The sequence below is a fragment of the Apodemus sylvaticus genome, chromosome 15 (genome assembly GCF_947179515.1).
Source record: "Apodemus sylvaticus chromosome 15, mApoSyl1.1, whole genome shotgun sequence".
Classification (NCBI taxonomy): Eukaryota; Metazoa; Chordata; class Mammalia; order Rodentia; family Muridae; genus Apodemus; species Apodemus sylvaticus.
In genome coordinates this window covers 78355813-78376263 of record NC_067486.1, presented here as the reverse complement: position 1 = coordinate 78376263, position 20451 = coordinate 78355813, and the positions used below count along the sequence as shown (strand labels likewise).

Sequence of the window (20451 nt, the reverse complement as noted above, 5' to 3'; positions counted from 1 at the left end):
GCTCCTGACCTGGAATTTGTATTCCTGTCTACCTTACTCTCCCTGGCTCCCACAGCCATGTCTCAGAGGCGTGTGAGAGGAATGGAGTATTTAGTCAAAAGAGCAAGTGACCTAGTGGTCTGCATCCATGTTGATGGCTCATAGGGTCCCAGCTCAACGTTGACTGGCTGTGTTCACTTGGGGTCCTGTGGGACTCATCAGAGTGGTCTGGGTCTCCTTGTTGACCTTTGCCTTTTATACTTGGTCAAACCCATAACCTTATATTGGAGAATTTTCTCCCCCTGCGAGGCTAAGTTTGGACTGCAAAGGATTACGGCTCCATAGCAGTGGCCTTCTTCCCGGAGACAGCTTGTTTCTGTGGACTATGGACCATTCATTTCTGATAGGGTCTGACAACATCTCCTCCCGAGGACATCCAGTCATGATAAAGCCTCCCCAAGTCTGAAATAGAAAATTCCTCTGCTGTACCACACAAGGCACTGCACAGACACAGCCAGTAAAAAAGTGTCTTAAAGAACTGGGAGGCTGAGTCAGGAGGACCGCTGTGTGTCTGAGGTCAGCAGGTAGCGGTACTTGTCATGCGAGCCTGACAACGCAAGTTCAGTCTTTGAAGCCCATTTAAAGATGGAAAGAGAGAGCACACTACAGAAAGTCCTCCTCTGACCTTCCCAGGCATGCTGTGCCACATTGAGTGTGCACACACGCACGCATATAACGTAATAAAAATGCAATTTAAAACCTAAGAGAGAAAAAAGATTCTCTGGGATTCACAAACCGTGGTTACCCAGCATGCTCACATACTACCTCTCAGAAGTCCCAGCAGCCTGCTCAGACAGCTGCTACAGTGATGGATAGAGAGCCAACTTTCAATTTGTGGGGAACTCCAGACATACAGCCAAGCTGGGTTCCAAGGAGTCCCACAGGACCCCAAGTGAACACAGCCAGTCAACATTGAGCTGGGACCCTATGAGCCATCAACAAGGGTGCTAGGATCTCCCTGTCCCGAGAGCCTGAGACCTGAGGTCTCAGTGTCTGTGCCTGTCATCCGAAAACAGCTTCTTTCTACCTTCTAAAAACAAATGAAACTCCATCAACGATCAGGAACCTCTTACACCATGCCTGCCTCAGGCGGTTGTGTTTATCAGTGAACCCGGTCAAATGCTGAGGCAGAGAGGAGCCTTGGCTTGGAGGGCAAGGGCCGTGGGGAAAGGTGAGGCAGGAATATGAACTCCCAAGGTGCTGCATTTGGCTGCATTCTCCAGCAGTCACCCATTCATCAGCCCTTGGAGCCTGAACCTGAAGGTAGCTGGAGACAGTTAAGACAGCGAGGCGAGAACAGCTTATTGAAATTTAAGCCCTGAAGGCCTGAGAAGGCGGCTCCTTGGCTGACAGCCTCTGGCTGAAGAAAGCCATTTCCTGGCTCCTGACCAGCCAGAGCTACAAAGTAGAACTGTCTGAGGTGACACCGGTCCATGTTTCATCTCCAGCAACCATGGGACAGGCAGCAGAACCCTTTCTGCTCCTCCGTTCAGCATGCTCACAGCTGTTGGGAATAATTTGTGACTTGCATGTCTGAACCACAAGCGTGGCTTTACCGCGATGGGTCGGTCCCTCACTCGTAGCTCACATCTACCTCCTGTGGCGGTGTCCCTGGGATATTTTGTAAAAGGGTCTCACACTGTTCTTTGGGAGATGAAAAGCTGGTAAGATGACATCACAAAGTGAAAACGCGGGCTAGATATGTCTCCCCGCCCCCCCTTTCTGAACATGATTCCGATAGATCAGGTTACAAAAGTCCCTTGCTTAAGGCACTTGTTTGTCATTCCGAGTGTATGTCACCCATAGAAACAGTGTTATGTTGAGACTGGCTTCCCACGCTAACCCAGCTAAACAGCCAGTTACCCAGAGCACAAAGTCTGGGTTTGGAGACGGGTTGGCTGAGCTGATGGGGCCTCTGATTAGAATCCAGAGAGGCTCAGTTCACGAATCCTTCAGACCGGCACCTGTTCTGTGGCCATGGGCAAGCCATTGAGTCTGTTGCTCAGTTCTTCCATCTTTGGATTGGGAGCGCATCACCCATCTTACAGGGAAACTGAGACTATCCAGATGGTTACACACTACCTACACGGAACCAAAGCAAACCTCATAGACACATACCAAGTGGGGTTTGCAGCTCAGGAGTGGCTGAGTTACAACTTTGGAATACATGTGGCACATCTCTCCTAATGAATTTGGATAGGATTATCTTTGCTTTTCTTGACCTTCTGGGGAAGAAATATGAAGACTCAATTAACCTGCAGTCCCTGGTGGTGACCCTGGAGCCTGGGCCAGAGATGTGGGAGGAAAGCTGAAAATTAGCAGAAGGGACAGGATGGGGGAGGCTGAGCTTTGGCAGGTGTAGTAGTTCTTTCTTTTGCTGACCTAGAACACTAGGTGGGCTGCTCACCTCCAGCCAGGTTTCCTGAGCCTTTAATCCCGTAGCAGCCAAAAGCCTCCTGGTCACATAATGTCCAAGAAAAACGATTTTGTGTCTTCTACTTCTGAAGGTATGGAATTGTCTTCGAGACAAGAAGAAAATTCACCCAATGGGCAGATGCTCTCCCATTCCATCTCAGTCCTGGGCCAGTTTAAAAACCAAAAAAAAAACAAAAAAACAAAAAAACAAAAAAACAAAAAACAAACAAACAAAAAAACCCCAAACCCCCAAACCACACAACTTACGTAGAAAAGCCTCAGCCAGTATCTTAACTGCCTGGGAAGCCAGTTAGTTAACACAGTCTTAACTGCTTTAGACCCTGCCAGCAGAATCTCTCTCACTGCAACTTTTTGAGATCTCAACCATATGCTCTCTGCCTTGGTTCTACTATGGCGTTTGGGACTTCTTGTGCTTGAGTAGGTGTTCTTAACCCTCATTTCAGTGACTTCGAGTTATGTGAGCTTGCCCTCTCTTGTCACTCTTCTGTGGCGGTGTGCTGTTCCCTGCATGATTCCGGCGATGACGTCTTCAGTCTGTCCCTCTCACTGGCAGTTCGCAGCCTGTTGTATGGCGCCACGCTCTGTCCTGTCAGGTCCCTTGGAGAACTGCTTGGCATCACCTCTGCCATGCTTCTTATTTCTAACTTATACCTGTTACCCTCGGTGGACTGTGGCTTTAGCCTTTCACTCAAATGTTATCCTTCTTAAATCTCATTCTAAAAGTCCTCCTGCTTGGTCTTCAGGCCCTGGGCTATGAACGTCCCTTTCCTTTCCCGGATGACCTTGTGTTCTTGCCAGGGCCTCACAGCTCAGGCTCAGAGTCCATGGTGCAGAGGGACAGTCTTCTTCAGCCTGGCTACCAAACGTGGCCTCTTCACCTGAAATACTTTGTTCTGCTTTTACATATTTTCAGTAGGTGGAGCCCATATTAAAGGCTCTCAAATAGTACACAGAAAAAGGAATGGTCCTCTTAGATTTTCCCAGCGCTCTCCATCTTCTTGCTATGATGTACAAGTTCGTGTACTCTCGGAGTTTGCATCAGGTTATTTACGGTGGAGTAGGTAACCTTGGGAGCTCACCGTGGGCCTAAGTGTACGATGACCTAAGTGCCCCGCCCACAGCTGTCCTCCTTGCTAGAACCTCAGGCTTTTTCTTCTTACCCTCAAACAGGGACTGTGCATTTTCCTTCCTCACTTTCACTTGGCATGGATTTCCGAATCAGTCTTAGACTTTAGGTCTGCCCATCGGGGTCTTTTTCTTGTGGGATCATGCCTTTTATGGTGTCTTGAAACATTTTGTTATTGCAAACGTGCTGACGTCTCAAATGTTCTGAAGCCCATTGCTTCTCTGTTGGTAGGAGACATACTAACATCAACAGCTTCAGTACTTTGTAGGTCGAGTCAAGCAAGAAAAAGATTCCACTGGTTTCCATCACAACTTTACATTGTAATTCCTGGGTACCAACATGATAACTTGAAGGGGTAGGATCTTAAAGCCCAGGAGAGTACATGCACAGAGCCTTTTAAAAGTAGAAAATTATGCGTACATACAGGCACACGAGTGTGCAGGCATACGCATGGGCACTGGAACCCACCTTTTTTTTTTTTTTTTTTTTTTTGAGAGATCAGGACCAGGTCGTTTGCTGTTCTGACGACTGGCTGAAGCTGGTGCTGCCCACTCCCTTTATGTTCATTTGCTTATGTTTTCCAGTGTTCTGGAGTCCCCACCACTCCGTGAAGCCTCATAGCCACCTGTCCATCTCATCAGCCCCAGCCCCGTGACCTCTGCTGGCCTTTGGATGTGTGGCCCTTTCACGTAGGCCTTTGTAGTTTTCCTGAATGAAACTCCCAGGAGTGGTGGCTTCAAGCACTTCTTCTACTTCCTTCCCACCTGAGGCGCTGCCATACTTAGTCCTGTGTCCTAATCCAAGGGCTCCCTAGCTGTAGTGAGGTAAAAGCTTAAGCCAGTGGCATCTGCAATAATTACGTGTACTCAATTGTCTTTTCAGAACTGGGAAAGTAGCTTTTTGTCTGTGCCCTGAGTTTCCAGTTTTGACAAATGATGACTATTCAAGAATGTTGACACTACACCGTAAAGCTCTGATGACAAAGGGACAAACCATCTGGTTAGCAGGTTACCCAGTTCTTCATGCCTCTTTTAACTCACAGACTTTCTGTTGACTATCCCAACCTCCTACCCACACCTGGTAATTAGATGGGAGAACAGATTGTGACTGGGTCAGACCAGGACCCAGAACGTTGTCCGTCCGTCCGTCCGTCCGTCCGTCTGTCCTTCGACACTCAATTTGTTCTCTTTTCACCTCGACCCTTGATGCAGAGCGCTGGCCATTGCTCTCCCTCCCCGCCCCCTCCTGTCCCCCATTCCTACCCCCGCCCCTTCCCCAAGCTCCAAGACAAGGTGATTTGGAAGAGAAAGGCAAGCGCCTGACTGATGGCACACACTACTCAAAGCTTCGCTGAAATGACTAGTTTGAGATTTTAACTTACCCATGCATGACCTTCTCATGACCGTGTGCCCGTGGCAGCCCAGAGCTCAAGACTTCCAACAGAACTCTCAGCACATGGAGTTCAAAGGCGATGAGAGCCCTTGGCTTGATTGGCACTTTGGAATGCTTTCCAAAAAGGCCCACTCTCAAGATTAAAGTAGCTCACGATTGAACAGAATAGAAAATGCCTTGTTACTAGAGAGTGAGGAATTCTCCTTAAGTGTATGTTCAATAAACACAAATATAAGAGACTGCCCAAGTCCCCGACACTTCAGCAGTTGGAGGCTACAAAGTACATTCTTGGGGTTAGGAGAGCCCTCCATTTACTGAAGAGTGTTAGAAGATCGGGAAATGCTTTCTGTGTAAAAAGTGAAGTGATGGGACGCCTTGCTCCCAATACCAGAGTGTAAACACTCCTACAGGCTTCAAAGTAGAAGCCTCCTGACACTCCACAGAGGGCAAACAGGGAGCACGGTGATACCACAGAGGAGGCTGAAAGCTGAAGTGTTGTCCAAAGCTAAGGCTTACACAGGGGCCCCAGCCATCCCTTCACAGCAGAGTCCTAGTGTCTCCACACGCAGCTGTAATGGCCTCCTTGCTCATCCCCACAGCAACAAATAGTAACCATTTCAGAGCCAGAGAAGTGAGTAACTTCCCAATCGCTCTCAGGGAAGAGGAGGCAGGGTGTGGGCCAACACCCAGCTCCTTGCATGCTGAATCCAAGAACACGGCAGCATTTGTGTCTGTATTTCACACCAGGGTTGCGTGGCCTCACAACAGAGTTGTAAGGCTGTTTCCTCAGGATTTCTTCATAGACAACTTATTTCATTTAAGAGTTACTAATTTTCCTGATAGAATGGAAGGAAAGGCTGCTTCTAGAATTTTCTGTGGTCACATAGTAAGAGTGTTAAAAATTTCCCTTAAGAAATGTTTATTTAAATGAGGAATTAAACTAAAGCATTTTTGCTTGTTTGTTTTTGAGACAGGGTTTGTCTGTGTAGCCTTGGCTGTTCTGTAACTTACTCTGTCAACCAGGCTGGCCTTGAACTCACAGAAAGCCACCTGTCTCTGCCTCACAAGTGCTGGAATCAAAGGCGTGCGCCACCACTGCCTGGCTTGACTCTTAGAAACATGTAATGTAATATTCCCAAATGTAATGAATGTAATAGCCAAACATTCATTTTATATTTCAATTTCTTTTAAAGAACATATGTACAACTGTGAACAGTTTGAAGAAATAAATTATAATCAACACACTAATCAAATTAGCTCTAAATAAAAAGATCGGCTGTGTTGTATAGCAAAAATCCTTTGAAATGAATGGAAATGCTCCACAGTTATAGCTGGTAAATTAAATAGATAGATGGTTAATGAATCCCGACTTTCCTTTCTTTTTGGGGGGCTAATCACATGCACATATGCATGTGCACACAGAGTAAGTTCAACAGCCATAGAAGTGATTTTCTCTTTGGTGACTGTGCAGGCAGGCATGGCCAGGAGCGCAGGGAACACAGGAATGGCAGAGCCGCTGGGACAGGGTCCTTCCAGGCTCCATCTGCACCTGGGAGGCTAGAGAGAGTGTGCCATGGGATAGCTAAGGAAGAAGACTTGAATGACGCTTCTATACTCCAGGGAGTACTGGCAACTACCAGGAGAGAATCGTGGAATACATTCTCTCTAAGCCTAGGGGAGAAACTACCTTTGGCGATACCTCAATCTCAGATTCTTAACCTTCACAACTTCAGAGAATAAAACCCTGTTATTTCAAGTCACAGGTGGTAATTTGTTAGAGCGGACTGAGGACACATGATGTAGTTGGGATGGTCTCTCCATGTGCATGCAGAGAAGAGGCTGTGATAGTCCATTTGTCCCACCTTAGAACAATATTAGCTATCATAAAATATTAACGGGCACTCAATGCATTTCTGCAGAGTGAATAACATGCTACTTTTCAGTTTAAGTTCAGTGGGTTCCAAAGAAGGTGAGGCCATTCTGACCTGAAAATGGCCAAATGGGTTGGTGCAATTAGCAAGTTTGTCCCCAAATAATAAACTCTGCTCATCAAAGAGGACAATGAGAGTGGGAAAAATATGTCAGAAGCTTTCTAGACAGATTCTAAAAGAAAATCAAGTACAAATGTGAAGGCCAGGGCTAGGGCTGGTTAAGAAGGGGGTTCTTGGGACAGTAAGGTAGCCCTTGCAAGCAATAGCTTAGGCCAGAAGAGGAGATGTCCTACCAGCTGAGGCAAAGGGCACAAGGACAGGTGTGACAGGAAGGTGAGATGAATAGAGGGAGCTAACAAGGGGTGGCTAAGATGCTTGTGGAGAAGGAACCATGTAAATAGCAAGAGAGCTTAAGGTCCTATAAAACGGAACAGAACCTGGGCTCTGGCTGGAGACTCTGAGTCTAGTGGCATCAACGGATAACAACCAGGTGTCAATGGGCAGCTTAGAGTGGGGCTGAGGAGGAGCAGCAGGTTGGGTTGAAGGGAACATTTAGTGTCACTAGCAGTTAAGCAGGACAAGATGTGAGAGGCCTCGGCCATGACACCCTAGGCAGTCCTGGTGTGTTGGACAGAGGCTCTTATCTGGCGTGGCTTGAACATATACCTCTGGGCTGAGAAGAGGGTGATGAGTTTAATGTCGCAGATGAATCAAGCACTCTGCTTTCTGGAACGTTTGCCGGAGATTCGACTTTTCTCAGTATCTCATTTCAGGCTCTGGTATGTCTCTAGACCAGAAGTTTTGTCTGCCTGCCCCAAACTCAAGCTCTCCTCTTGCCCTCCCTACCATCTCTTGAGTTGAGACGAGCATTTCCTGCTGCTCACCCTCTCACAGTAGCCCCTTCCCAGTGTGCCCACTGGTTCTCTAGAGAAATGAGTGCTGTTTGGTTGTGGGCTTCAAGTGGTCCTTCAATTGGCTCTGTGGTTTCTTTGGCTCTTTTTTTTTGGCTGTATCTTTTCTTGGCTGGCCACACTAAGAAACTGGGCGCGAGAAATCATAGAAAAGTGGTCAAACATCTGAGGTCCTGCTGGGCAGTGGTGGAGAACGCCTTTAATCCCAGCACTTGAGAGGCAAAGGCAGAGACAGGCAGATTTCTGAGTTTGAGGCCAGCCTGGTCTACAAAGTGAGTTCCAAGACAGCCTGAACTACACAGAGAAACCCTGTCTCGGAAAAAAAAAAAAAGAAAGAAAAAAAAAACCCAAACAACAACAAAGTAAAACAAAAACAAAAACAAAGCAAAAAAAAAAAATCCGAGGTCTTGAAGGCAGACAGTCCTGTTTTTGTTTTTGTTTTTGTTTTTGTTTTTGTTTTTAACAGAGCTACCCAGGGCCTTGTGCTTGCTAGGCAAGCGCTCTACCACTGAGCTAAATCCCCAACCCCAGATAGTCCTGTTTTTAATGTGTGACACTCCCACTCCATCTTGTGACTAGTAAGCCTGTGGCACTTCTCCCTTTGACCCTCTGTAAAATTAGTTGACAAAAATCTGTCTTATACTTGGATGACAATCAATTCAATCAATGTGTACTAGAGTCCTCCTCAGGTGATGGCTACTATTGAGTCCGGCAGACCAGTTCCTGAGCATTTACTACATGCTTGAGTGCTGCGTGGCGTGGTTCAGATAGCAACCCTACTGTCCCTGACAAATAAACAGGAATGAGTCCCACTGAGACAGAAAAACCATGAACAGACCTTGAACGGAGAGAATTAGGATCTTTTCAGCTTTTATTTGTCCTTTACAGCAGAAGAGCCGCACTGCACGCCAGAGACTAACTTCACTGCAAAGGGACTTGAATAATCTCTCTTAAGCTTTCCTATCAACCCAACAAAACAATTGTGATTTTTGTTAAATTGGAAAATATTGATAAAATCCCCACTTCAAATAAACTTATCCCGAGCACTTGCTTTTCATAATTCTCCTTTCATAGTCTATAAATGTTGGGAATTGATTCTAGTGCTTTGTCTTATTTCGGCTCTCAAAAGCCGGGCTTCCAGACCTGACGGTCCCTGCCCCCCCCCCCACCTTCCCCCCCCCACCCCCCTCTCCCCCACCTCCCCATCCCCCGCTGGCTTTGATTGATAATAAAGAACTGCCATACTGGCTGGGCAGGGAGACGGGCAGGACTTTTAGATTGCATGGGCAAGGGACTGAGGGAGAGGGGAAGAAGACAGAATTATCATGATGCGGAAGCAGAAAGATGAAACTTAAAGGCCTGCTGGCATGTAAGGATCCAGAAAAGTGGCCCCGGGGGCCACTTCCCTGATTGAGTCTGGGGTAGCAGAGATGAAATATAGATTTTAAAAGATGTTAACTCAGGAATACTGGAAGGGAGTGTTTGTTAGCTGCAGGGAGGTTTAAAAGTGCCCAACCATTGAACTAGTCAAGGCATAGCAAAATTAACTGGTGTGTGTGTGTGTGTGTGTGTGTGTCTTTCATTTGAGAATCCAGAGAGCTCTTGGGCTGGTGCAAGCAACCTGCCTGGAGCCAAACTAGCTTAACTAATTCACAGCTACATATAAATGCTTCTACGATAACAATTATTGCTACTATAATAATGTTTTGAGTTTGTGTATATGGTGTAGTCTCAAGGAAGTAAAACTATACAGGGAAATGCTGAGAGGAATGGTGATAGGACCAGATTTCCGGGCATCAGGATGGCATGGTTTATTTTTCTACAGTGAGCTTGAATGGCTTGTCTAAAACATTTAGGAAGTGGTCCATTCAACTTTATAGAAACAGGTATCACAGTAGTTTCATGATGTGTCTATCAGACTAACAGCTGAAATGCACTACTATGCTACAAGTATTTCTGAGCCATTTGCTCTTTAGTTTTTGTTTGCTTTCTAGATGATTTATACTAATAATGCAATGCACTTCATAAAACACTATATGATATGTTACTAAAGTGTATGATGACAAATAGATTGTTTTCTTGTTGAAGAACTTTTTTTTTAAATCAAGATAAAACACATGCCAAACATTTCCACCCTGGTGACTCACCATAGCTATGACCATCAGACACGTACCCCCCCCCCCCACCATGGAGAGTCATGGGTTCTGAATTAGCTAATACAACCTTCATCCACCACAGGGTCTACCTCAGTAGTGAGAATAATTCTAAAAAGAGTAGCTACTGTGGTTGTGCTATGCTCTATGACAAGCACTTTAAATACATTTTTCTATTGAATCTTGCAGTAATTTCCCAAGACCAGAGATTTGTAGTCAGCAGAATAACACTGAAAGATATGGATATATTAGGTTACACGGCAAAGAGGAGTCAAGACTTCTGACTGATATACACATTGTCAGTTTGCTGACCTGACAATGGGGGGGAGATTGGGAGCTTAGACTGGATCCAGTATCTCTCAGGGTCCTTATAAGTCTAACGGAGAGGCACAAGAACAGCCATCAAGGGAAGTAGTTAGAAAAAGACTCAGTTGACCATTGCTGGCCTTAATGATGGTCAAAACATAAGGGTTTCATTTCTCTTACAAAATACCACAGGAGTAAGGCTGAAAGTAGGAAACACCACAATTAACTTCACGTGGAGGCTTTTCTAAACCCCAAATATTTTAAAACATCATTTATATATTGGAGGAAACAGGAGCAGACGGTTTGGTCCATTGAGCACCTCTCTTGAGATGCGAGTATTGGGGAGGAGACAAAGCCCAATTCAGGGCACTGGACTCTTAACTACTAGGGATTTGAACTCATGCTACTGGTATTATAAAGACTGCAGTTTGGGTGCATTCATGGGGTTCAGGAGAGAATGCCTTAAAATGGTTTCATTTTGAGATAAAAGCGTTTGTTATATAAATGGTATAAATATTGGGAATGCCACAAGCCACCAGGAGAGGTAGCCCTTGAACTTTCAAAATTGTGTGCACGGGACATGCTAGTCTGCATGGTGTTCCCACCTACCATCTCTGTGCTCAGCTAAGGTAGGGGAGTAAGTAGTAAAGGTGAGAGGGGGCAGTGAGGAGTCGGGCATTGTTGATGAGAATAGTCACATGCCCAGCACCTGACTGCCTGGGACACCTGTCCCTTTACCAGCGGCATTTTCCAAAGCCTCAGCTGGTAAGCCCTAAGTATTCCAGTAGCATCTGTCCTGAGCCTACTCTCCCTCCCTCCCTCTCTCCCTCTCTCCCTCACTTTATTTTTCCCTTCTCCTCCCACTACCACATCAGCTTAGAGTCTTGACTCCCTACCTTAGTTCCTGCCTTCAGTTTTAGAATCTCTAGTGGTTAGACCCCACACTCTGCCTCATGGTGTCATTGGAAGGAATTTTCTCCACAGCTCTAATCCAGGAGAATTCAATCCAACTCAACCCAACCCTGGTTAATTAATCTTAGCTTCCCATTGGTCAGATTTTATACAACGTTTGTTTCCCTCCAACATCTCTGTTTAAGGAGCCTGTCTTCATAACAATGACTGAACGAGAGCCACATCTTGCTTGGCATCCCATGAAAGACGCACATTATCAGTGCTTATCAGTGATTTAAGGCGATGCTAAGTCGCCATGCTTGCGGATCAGTGATGCTCAACAACAAATGTTGTTGAGTTCCTACCGCTCACCATGGACGCTCTTCACCTAGCTTCTGGCAACCTTTTGAGACTTTCAAGGGAGGAAGCAAAGGATTAAAGAGATTAACTCACTTGCCCAAGGTCACACAGCCAGTAATCAGCAGGGCCAAATTTTGATGCCAGCTTGGGCTGTGCCCTGCTGCCTCCTTCTATAAATATCTACTAAGCACTTAGTTCTTTGCAACGTATGTTCTAACCTTCTACAGAGTCAAGCTACATTACGATTTCTGGGGACCCCCTCATCAGCTTCTTGGTCCTGCTGCAGGAAGCCAACACTCCAGAGCCTGCTAACTACCAGAGGGCTTTTCGGAAAGATGGTCAGTCAGCTACTGGCAGCACTGATGTGAACCCTTTGAAAGGCCTGACAGGAAATAACTGGCTGCTTCAGTCTTAGTTGCTGAGGGACATGCTCAAGTGGATGACACTCAACAGGTTTATATAACACATTCCTCCATGCTCGCGGCTCCCATGTACCAGGAAAACGTTCCACGGTGAGACCCTTTTGCTTTGCTCACTCATGAGGACACCGGGTAGCTTTAAGGAGTAGATGTCAGATACACAAAACTTCACAGTCTAGAAACTTCTCGAGGACTGTGGTAGACTATCCAGACGAGGGGGGTGCAGTGTCCCTTTCACTACTATCGCTTAGAAAATTGAGACTCACTGCCCCTCCCCCCCATACTAGTTAAAACTTCCTTCACTCTTGAATTTTGCTGTGAGTCACAGAGATCCCATAACTAGTCTTGCTCCTTGATGTGACAGTGGAATAGAAAGAAGACTTAGATGATAGGAGATATGAAGGGGTGATGTCCTTGTCCCCTTTCATAAGCCAACAAGAATTTTTTTCCATGGAGACAGTTCACAAAGGTAGGTAAGCACACAGTGTTTTCATCATTGTTAGCCTTAGTTTCTTCATCTCTAAAATGGTAGCAACAGCACTCCCCCTTATATGTTTCAATGACTACTGAGTAGAGTCAGTATGCTCATGCTATGGACAGCATGTAGGAGAAGGCCTTGGGAACATTGACCTATACGAGTAAGACCTTGGACAGACTCCAGGGCTTAAACTCCAGATTTTAGTGGCAGTTTAGAAAGCAAATCAAGCTCAGTGCTTAAAAGATAAGTCTATGAAAAAAAAAAAGATAAGTCTATGATTTTCTCCTAGGCTGTTGGTTACCTTATCACATAGAGTCAGAATTCGAGAATGCCCAGCACTTATGTTGCAAGGTTGCTTTGAGAGTTGAATAATGTAATGTATTATAAAATACCAAGTTAACTACTTGGCCTCTAGCTGGAGCCCAAAGTGAATCAAAATTCTTAGTTTGGTTATCTTAGTTTTGCGTTCTACACTCAGGGCACAGTTTATTTATGGATAGACTTTGAGGTATGACATTAAAATGTTCTACGAAGCTGAGCCGCTGCCTGTATTTCCAATGGTTTGCTAAATGTAAATTCTTTTTGTATAAAAATAATTTGTAAAAAAGTTGAGGATTATTTTCCCTTATTTGCTAGACTATGAATTCCTTCCTTCCAACTTTCCTTCCTTCTTTTCTCTCTTTTCCTCTCCTTTCCTTTTCTTTCATTTTATTAAACCCTGACTGTTTTGGAACTTACTTTGTAGACTAGGCTGGCTTCAAATCCACAGAGACCCATCTGCCTAGGCCTCCTGAGTGCTGGGGTTAAAGGAGTGAGTGCACCACCACCACCACACCTGGCCAGATTATGAATTTCTTAAAGTCAGGAACGGTCTCATTTACAGCAGAACACTTTCTAACATATTATAATCTCTGTAGAAGTAAAATTCTGTGTCCTTTATGCTGACAGTGAGATAACACTTTTCATAACAGCTAAATTCGGAATAGTTAATGCCAGGGGCCTTAACTTGTCTGAGATAGCTCAAACTGCTACCTCCTTGGGTCTGGCTTTTACTCCATTAACAAAATTATTCCACTGGAAAGAACACTTGGCTTCATAAAATCACAACTTTCCCTGGCAACAACTAGTTTAGAAAGATCACTGGGGGTGGGGATAAAGAAACCCCAACAATAGAGTCATGATTTGATGCCTCTTAACACAGACACAGATACACACACTATCATACAATTTCAAAATGTTCTCTGAACCACTGAAGCCTTTGGCTCCTGGGTGAAGAACGATTAGAATAGCCCCAAGCAGACTAGCAGAGTGAGAGTCCAGCTCTGACTAGCCCTCTCTTGTTGAAAAGAAAACAAAACAAATATACCAATTACAACTCCCTATATTTAGCCTCAAGGTTATCCTCTAGGGGGCCAGTTTTAGGCATTTAGGCCAAGCATCAACCACTCTCTGAAGAACTTGTGTTCTCCCCAGTAAAATGAAGCTTTGTTTGATAATATCGTTTACAATTTCAAATCCCAGGGTATCAGGCTTTCTTCCTATCCCTTGTGGCCCTTCCTAAGTTTAGCTGCTGGTGTAATGGGGTTACCATGGCAACAACCACCTGCCTATTTAAAACCATCTCCAATGCTAAATAAGGAAGCCTAGAGAAAATGGCTCCCTGCCTGCCTCTCCGGACAAGTTGAGTACTCCTGGGTTTTTTGCATACAGGCAAACAGACAGAATAGAGCAGTGTGGACCCAAAGTTCTCCAGAAGAAATGGTGGGTGGCTTTGTAAAAGGGCTGCCTCTGAACAACTTCATTTGTCAAGCAAGCACACGGATTTAAATTTAAGTCCATATGCCTGTCATGCCTATGAGGTGCAGCATGGGGGCTCAAACCCAGCAAATGTAGGCCATCCTACTAATGGGATCTGGGAAGTGGGAAGGGGAAAGGGAAAGGTGTGTGTGTGTGTGTGTGTGTGTGTGTGTGTGTGTGTGGGCCTTGATGAATTCCTGCACTTTGCTGTGATCTCCCCCCCACCCCAAAGAAGCTTTGTCTTCTGCTTCCTTATTTTCTAAAAACAACAGAAAGAGTCCATGCAACAGCTGCACCCTGGCACACTGGCTTTAGCACTTAATCTTCAGGAACATCTGGCTCTCTCTCTCTCTCTCTCTCTCTCTCTCTCTCTCTCTGGGGACTGCCCATCTCTTCTTATCACGTTGTAAAAAACATATTCTTGATGTCTTTATCCTGAGCGGGGCATCTTTGTCATTAGAAAACCCTCCATGTTAGCCAGCTCCGTTTTCTCTCTTTGTGCTCTTAGGTCACCTCTATAAAGACACACCACTTCATACACACGGGTATGCACCCTTGCTGTTCAGTCTGTTTCCAGTGGGGTTGTGGGGGTGGGGGCAGTGAGTGCCAGGTCATCTGTCCCAAATACTCACTAGCATGTGCTCTACAGTATATTTTCAAAAGATGTTTTTGAGTGAGTAAGTGAATGAGGGAGCAAGTGAGCAAATGAATAAATGAGTGAGTGAATGAGTGAATGAATGAATGAGCAAGTGAATGAGTGAATGAGTAAGTGAGCTGGTGAACAGGTAAACAGGTAAGCAAGTGAATGAGTGAGCAAGTGAACGAATGAATGAGTGAGCAAGTGAATGAGTGAATGAATGAGTGAGCAAGTGAATGCGTGAATGAGCAGAAGCCATGGATTTCCCAGACACAAGCACCTGAGAACCTCTGAGGGTGTAAAGAAGACATGGACAGTCTGTAGAATGGGTAGAACAAGAGATTTGTTTTGCTTTGTTCACTTTTTTTCCAAAAAGCAGTGCTGAGGTGCTATCCTGCTAGAACGAGCATCTGTCTGCTTTTCTGGGAGAAGACAGGACACAGGTTTGGTTCTTTCTATAGAGGAAGAACAAGAGGATGAATGAGGAAGAAATAGATATTATTTGTGTGGGAAACAGGCCGACTTCTGCCAAAAGTTTCAAGTCAGGGTCACTTCCGGAAGAGGCAGCAGCACACCTCCACATAGCCCATGGGGGTGATTGAGAAGGGCCTGTTCCCTTATGAGCACCACATCTATAGGGGAGGACTGTCCAGGCACCAGGAGGACCACCTGGGCGGTCCTGACGAGTAACAGATTAGTAACAGCAGCAACGTGCCAGGCCAGGTCCTCAGACAGAGGGGAGAATGGAGCACGTGACCCACACAGCATCCGAGAACAGCAGGGAAGAAACGAGCTGGTCCAGAGTCAGAACACACGGAAAAGCTCCACAGAAAAGTGGGTGATCTCAAAGGTCACCACCTTCACCCTGCCCCGCCCAGCAGTGGAGAGCAAGGCCACCTCAGAAAGACTTGGAGAGGCAAGAAGGGCCGGAGGAAGAAGCTTCGTGACTGGCACGTAAACTAACCTATTGTTAGGACATCTGGTCTCTGGAGAAAGGTTCCTACTTATCTCTGAGCCTGCGCCACAGGCCTGCTGAGGGTGCAGGCCCAACCTGAGCTGGGGTCGTGAGTTTTAGTCACAAAATCAGTGATCTCAAAGGGTTGGGTACAACTGAACTTGGGTTTTATGCCTATCATTTTTTCTTGTCATTAACAAATTTGCACTTGACTTTTAAAAATCCTAAAGTTTGCCTACTTTTCCAGTGTAAATAGGACTCCTCTATGTAAATACTTTAATCAAATGTGATAGTGGTTTAAAAATAGTTGTTGCATACATGCACAGGAGCAATCAAGGTAGAGGAAGGGCTGCCATTGCGCATTTGTGACTATGGAAGCAGGGGTTGGCAAGTCGGGTCTGTAGTGTATGGCGGGTCCAGGGTCTGAGTGAAGCAGAATGTCACCCTAATACAGTTCAGCTGCTGTTAGATCCGGACTTGACATTACCTCACTGTGCTCAGCCTCTGCCTGGTTAGGCATCCAGGCTGTGGAGTCAGGGGTTGGGCTGTGAGTGAAATGTCCTCAAATAACACCCGAACTTCTGCTTCCAGGAGAATTCTGTGGCCTCAACCAATAGCAACCCTTTAGGTTCAAAGATCAAGTCCAAGTTATTATCCCACTGCTGCCCACTGGCCTGAGGCTAGGCGTGGAATCCAGGGATAATCTTTGAATTAGTACAACAAGGACGACAGAGTCAGAGGAGAGAGAAATGAGCAAGAGAAGGAAAATGTACAACTCCATGGTATTTGTCAGTCACACCGAGGGTCTGGTAAATTCCGTTCGCTTTGCAGGATGGGTTTGGGTTCTCTTGCAACGGATTTGGTTTTCTCTTTTCTTTCCTGTTTGAACCTAATCTCCAGGCATGCAGGAGCCCATGCGAGGCCGCTGTGGTGCCCTCCATGGGCACAGCCGTTGCAGGAGCCTCGCTGCTGCCCTCTGCTGTCCAGGAGAGAGGCTGGCACCTCCTCGGGTCTAAGACCCTAGCGGAACCTTTTGCTCCCCAAACCCCCCTGCGGGAAGCTGGGCTTTTGGGGAAACCTCGAAGTTCCCGGAGGGGTTCCAGGAGGCCAGAGGCAGGCTCCCCGCCACTCATGCGGTCCCCAGACGCCTCCCTCCGTTCAGTTCCTGCAGGAGGGGGCCGGCAGCTAGGCTGTGGCAGGTTTCTGACTTTTTTTTTTCCCTTCTTAGAAATGGAAACCCTCCTTCCGGCAACGTGGCAGGAAAGCGAAGTCCCCTGGCGGTCGACCCAGGCCAAGGACATTTCCGTGGTAGCAGGTGGGAGGCTGCACTGGCTGGCAGTGCCCTGCGGGCGGGCGGGCAGGGTGCCACGGCGGCAGCCAGCGTGCTCGCTTACCTGCTGTTGAATTTTTCAGGGTGTTTCTCTCTCATCATATGGAATCTGTGTGCAATGGAAGCATCCTGGAAACAAAAGAAGGCAAGAAGAGCCTGGTTAGTAGTGGTTATGGCCACGAGGTATGATGGGAAGAGACACACAGACGTTCCTGGGATGCCCACATTCCAGAGACTCCAAATCACAGGGGTGCAGCACCGCATCCGGGAGTCAGTTAGTGCCACCACACAGTCCTTTGAGAGCCTCGCTTGGTGGCCTTGCAGCCTGGCACTCATCACTGTATCTCAAGCCCAGTGAACGGCCACAGCCGGTCAGCCTTTGGAAACTGAGGCAGGAGCAGGCTCTAGAGTGAAGAGAAAGCTACTCTCCTTCCAGAATAGTGAGGGTCTCTCTCCTCAGGTGAAGCCAGAAGCCAGTGAGGAGTGTGTGTGTGTGTGTGTGTGTGGTGGGGAGGGGGCGGTGGGGGGGTTGTGACATAAAGTAGGGAGTATTTTGACTCATGGGATGTTGCAAAAATAGTATTTTTCTCATGTCCCATTCACCCAGCATCTAGTGATGATAACATCTTACATAACACAGCACGTGGTCAAACCCCAAAGCTGCTGCTGGTAGAGGGCAGGACGACGCATTAACCCTTTGTTGTCTGTTTCACTCAAAACAATCAACAGCACCGGAGAACAAGTTTAGCGGAGAACAGCAGTCTAACTTCTGCCTATTAATTAAGTCTATAGGACTGCTTCTGAAGCCAGCAACAATCGCAATCCTTTCCTACGGCTCCATTGTCTCTTCCCTCCCCCTTCTGCTGCACGGTTGGCTATCTGTACTATAGAACTCACCACGAGGCTCTGTGGTGAGTGACACTGTGTTTCTGGTTTGGAGCCTCTCAGCCCTGAGTCCTATCCGCCTCCCACACTCCCGTCACAGCCATCCTGTGAGTGCTCGTGGTTGTGACTGGTGCTGACATGCTGGGGCTCCATGATCTATTGGCCACAATCGGGTCCAAAGCTAAACTCAGTTCCTCAGACCTAGCCCTCCACATCTCTGAACGAGCCCAGCAGAAGAAAGAGCACTGTCCCTTATCACACATTCCAAATCCAGCACTGTGCAGGCAGATGCTGAACCCTGGAAATAAACTGACTAAGTGGTTCGAGACAGAACAGCCCAGAAACAAGGAGCTGGTTTAGATTTGCCCAGAAGTGACAGCAGCAGCCAATCAGAAATCTCTGGGCATGCTGGGATATGCCTGTAGTCTTAGCATGTGGATATAGTGAGGCAGGAGGATTTAGAGTTCAAGGCTAGCCTGGCCTACTTGGTGGTACTATTTCTCAACCGACCCACCTACCCAACAACCAAACAACCAACAACCAATAAATAACCAAAACCCATTTAATAGACTGTGTTTGAAAGATTCTTAAAATTCTGTAGAGCCAAAAATAAAAGTCCCTAGAGCAGATTTTTAGCTAGTGTATATTTCCTCTTCCTTCCTCCTTCCCCTCCCTTCCTTCTCTCTCTCCCTCTCTCTCTTTCTCCCTTTTCTCTTCTTTCCTCCTTCCGTCCTTTTCTCCCTCTTTCTTCTGACACAGGCCCTTACCATGTGGGTCTAGCCTGGAACTCACTATGTAGACCTGCAGTTCTTAACCTTTTGGGCCTGAGCTCTTTGGGGGCCAAACGACCCTTTCACAGAGGTCTCCTAAGACCATCAGAAAACACAGACATTTACATTATGGTTCATAACAGTTGCAAAATGACAGTGATGAGGCAGCAATGAAAATAATTTCATGGCTAGGGTCACCACAGTATGAGGAACTGTCTTAAAGGGTCACAGCATTAGGAAGGTTGAGAACCACAGATGTAGACTGTATTCAGCTCAAACTCAGAGGGATCCTCCTGCCTCTGGCTCCCCTGCATTGGGATTAAAGCTGTGTGCTTCCATGCTGGGCATATTGTTTCTTGATAAGGAAAGCCAATGGCAGAGCATCAAGTGCAGCTTAGTGAAGAAGCTTTTGGGGTGCATATTACGTGTGATGAGTTTCATTAAGAATAGGGGCGACCCCAGCCAGCAGCCACTGTGTGGAATCTGGGAGGGCAGGTACATTCCTTGGGCATTTAACAGTTAAATTTTTGCTACTGTTTTATTCTTGTAGTTTTCTGACTTGTCAAGAGCTGATGGTCTGGGCAGAGTTACCCTGTGGACACATGGTGGCTGGTCTCAAAACTCAGGGAGGCTGTTGGGACCCCCTGAATGCACAGCTGTCTCAGCTCCTCTCAGCAGCATCTCTTCTTAGCCTGGACCACACCTGCCTCCCTCCCTCTCCCAGCAAGTCTCAGTGAGCACTCTCAATAAGATATATGTGATATCTGTCAAATGATTTTTCCAGAATTCCAGAAAGCAAGTCTGTCTAGCTGTGTTCTTTTGAAGCACTGATTTTCTCCTATCAGGAAAAACCAAACCAAACCAAACCAAACCATCCCCAAACAAAACAAACCCAAAGTACACATCTATATATTTTGTGGCAGCCTGATTTGCACATTACTGCCATTACCCCCGGGGCAGCTGAGACTGGTTTTAACTCCTGGGTTATTTTCAGAGACTCTTCTCCCTGGTCAGTCCTCACCACCCTTGGTTTTTCCATTGCTAAGTTTTGCATGGCTTCTTATTCCAAAGGGCAGCATTACAAGGTCATTAGCTCAGCATGTGATTCCTGATTTGAGGGTGTAATCTCTTGACAAATACACCAAACAGTGAGGGAGAGCTAAGCTGTCTCTTGAAAGGCTCAGACCTTGTTTGTCTCCCGGAGATAGGAAGGGTCAGGAAGGGTCAAGACGCTAGGTTACCCAGCTGAGCGGCTCCTCCGTGCTGAGCACTGACCGTAGGGTACTTATTTTATGGGTTTGGATACTTTTTTGATGCTGAGCACTGGGAAGAACATTTCCACTCTAGAGAGTGTGACAGCAGGGACAGGCCAGTGGAAGCAGTGGCGTTCCGGTGGCCTCTGCTCAGTCCGAACAGTCTGACAATGTGTCTCCTGTTGGCAGTGTGTTCTATGGGGTGAAGGGGAGATGACTTGAAGTGTGGATTCGGGCAGTTCCTTCTGCAGTCAAAACCTCAAACACATGGTTGGATAAAGGATTTCGGCTATCTTTCAAACATAAGTTTCTGTTATTTGGACTCTGAGATATTGGAATATCTAGGCCAGTGCTGTCCAATAGAAACACAGCAGATTTGTAA

General features: G+C 46.5%; 1 protein-coding gene across 2 annotated transcripts in view; it reads right to left on the bottom strand.

Annotated features, from left to right (window-relative positions):
- Positions 1-20451, bottom strand: part of Dgkg (diacylglycerol kinase gamma) — a 194191-nt gene that overhangs the window by 64239 nt on the left and 109501 nt on the right. For both annotated transcript variants that reach the window (XM_052158095.1, XM_052158094.1), the window contains exon 20: positions 17226-17290. In XM_052158095.1, the coding sequence (XP_052014055.1) occupies positions 17226-17290 (65 nt within the window). The remainder of the gene's footprint in view (positions 1-17225; positions 17291-20451) is intronic.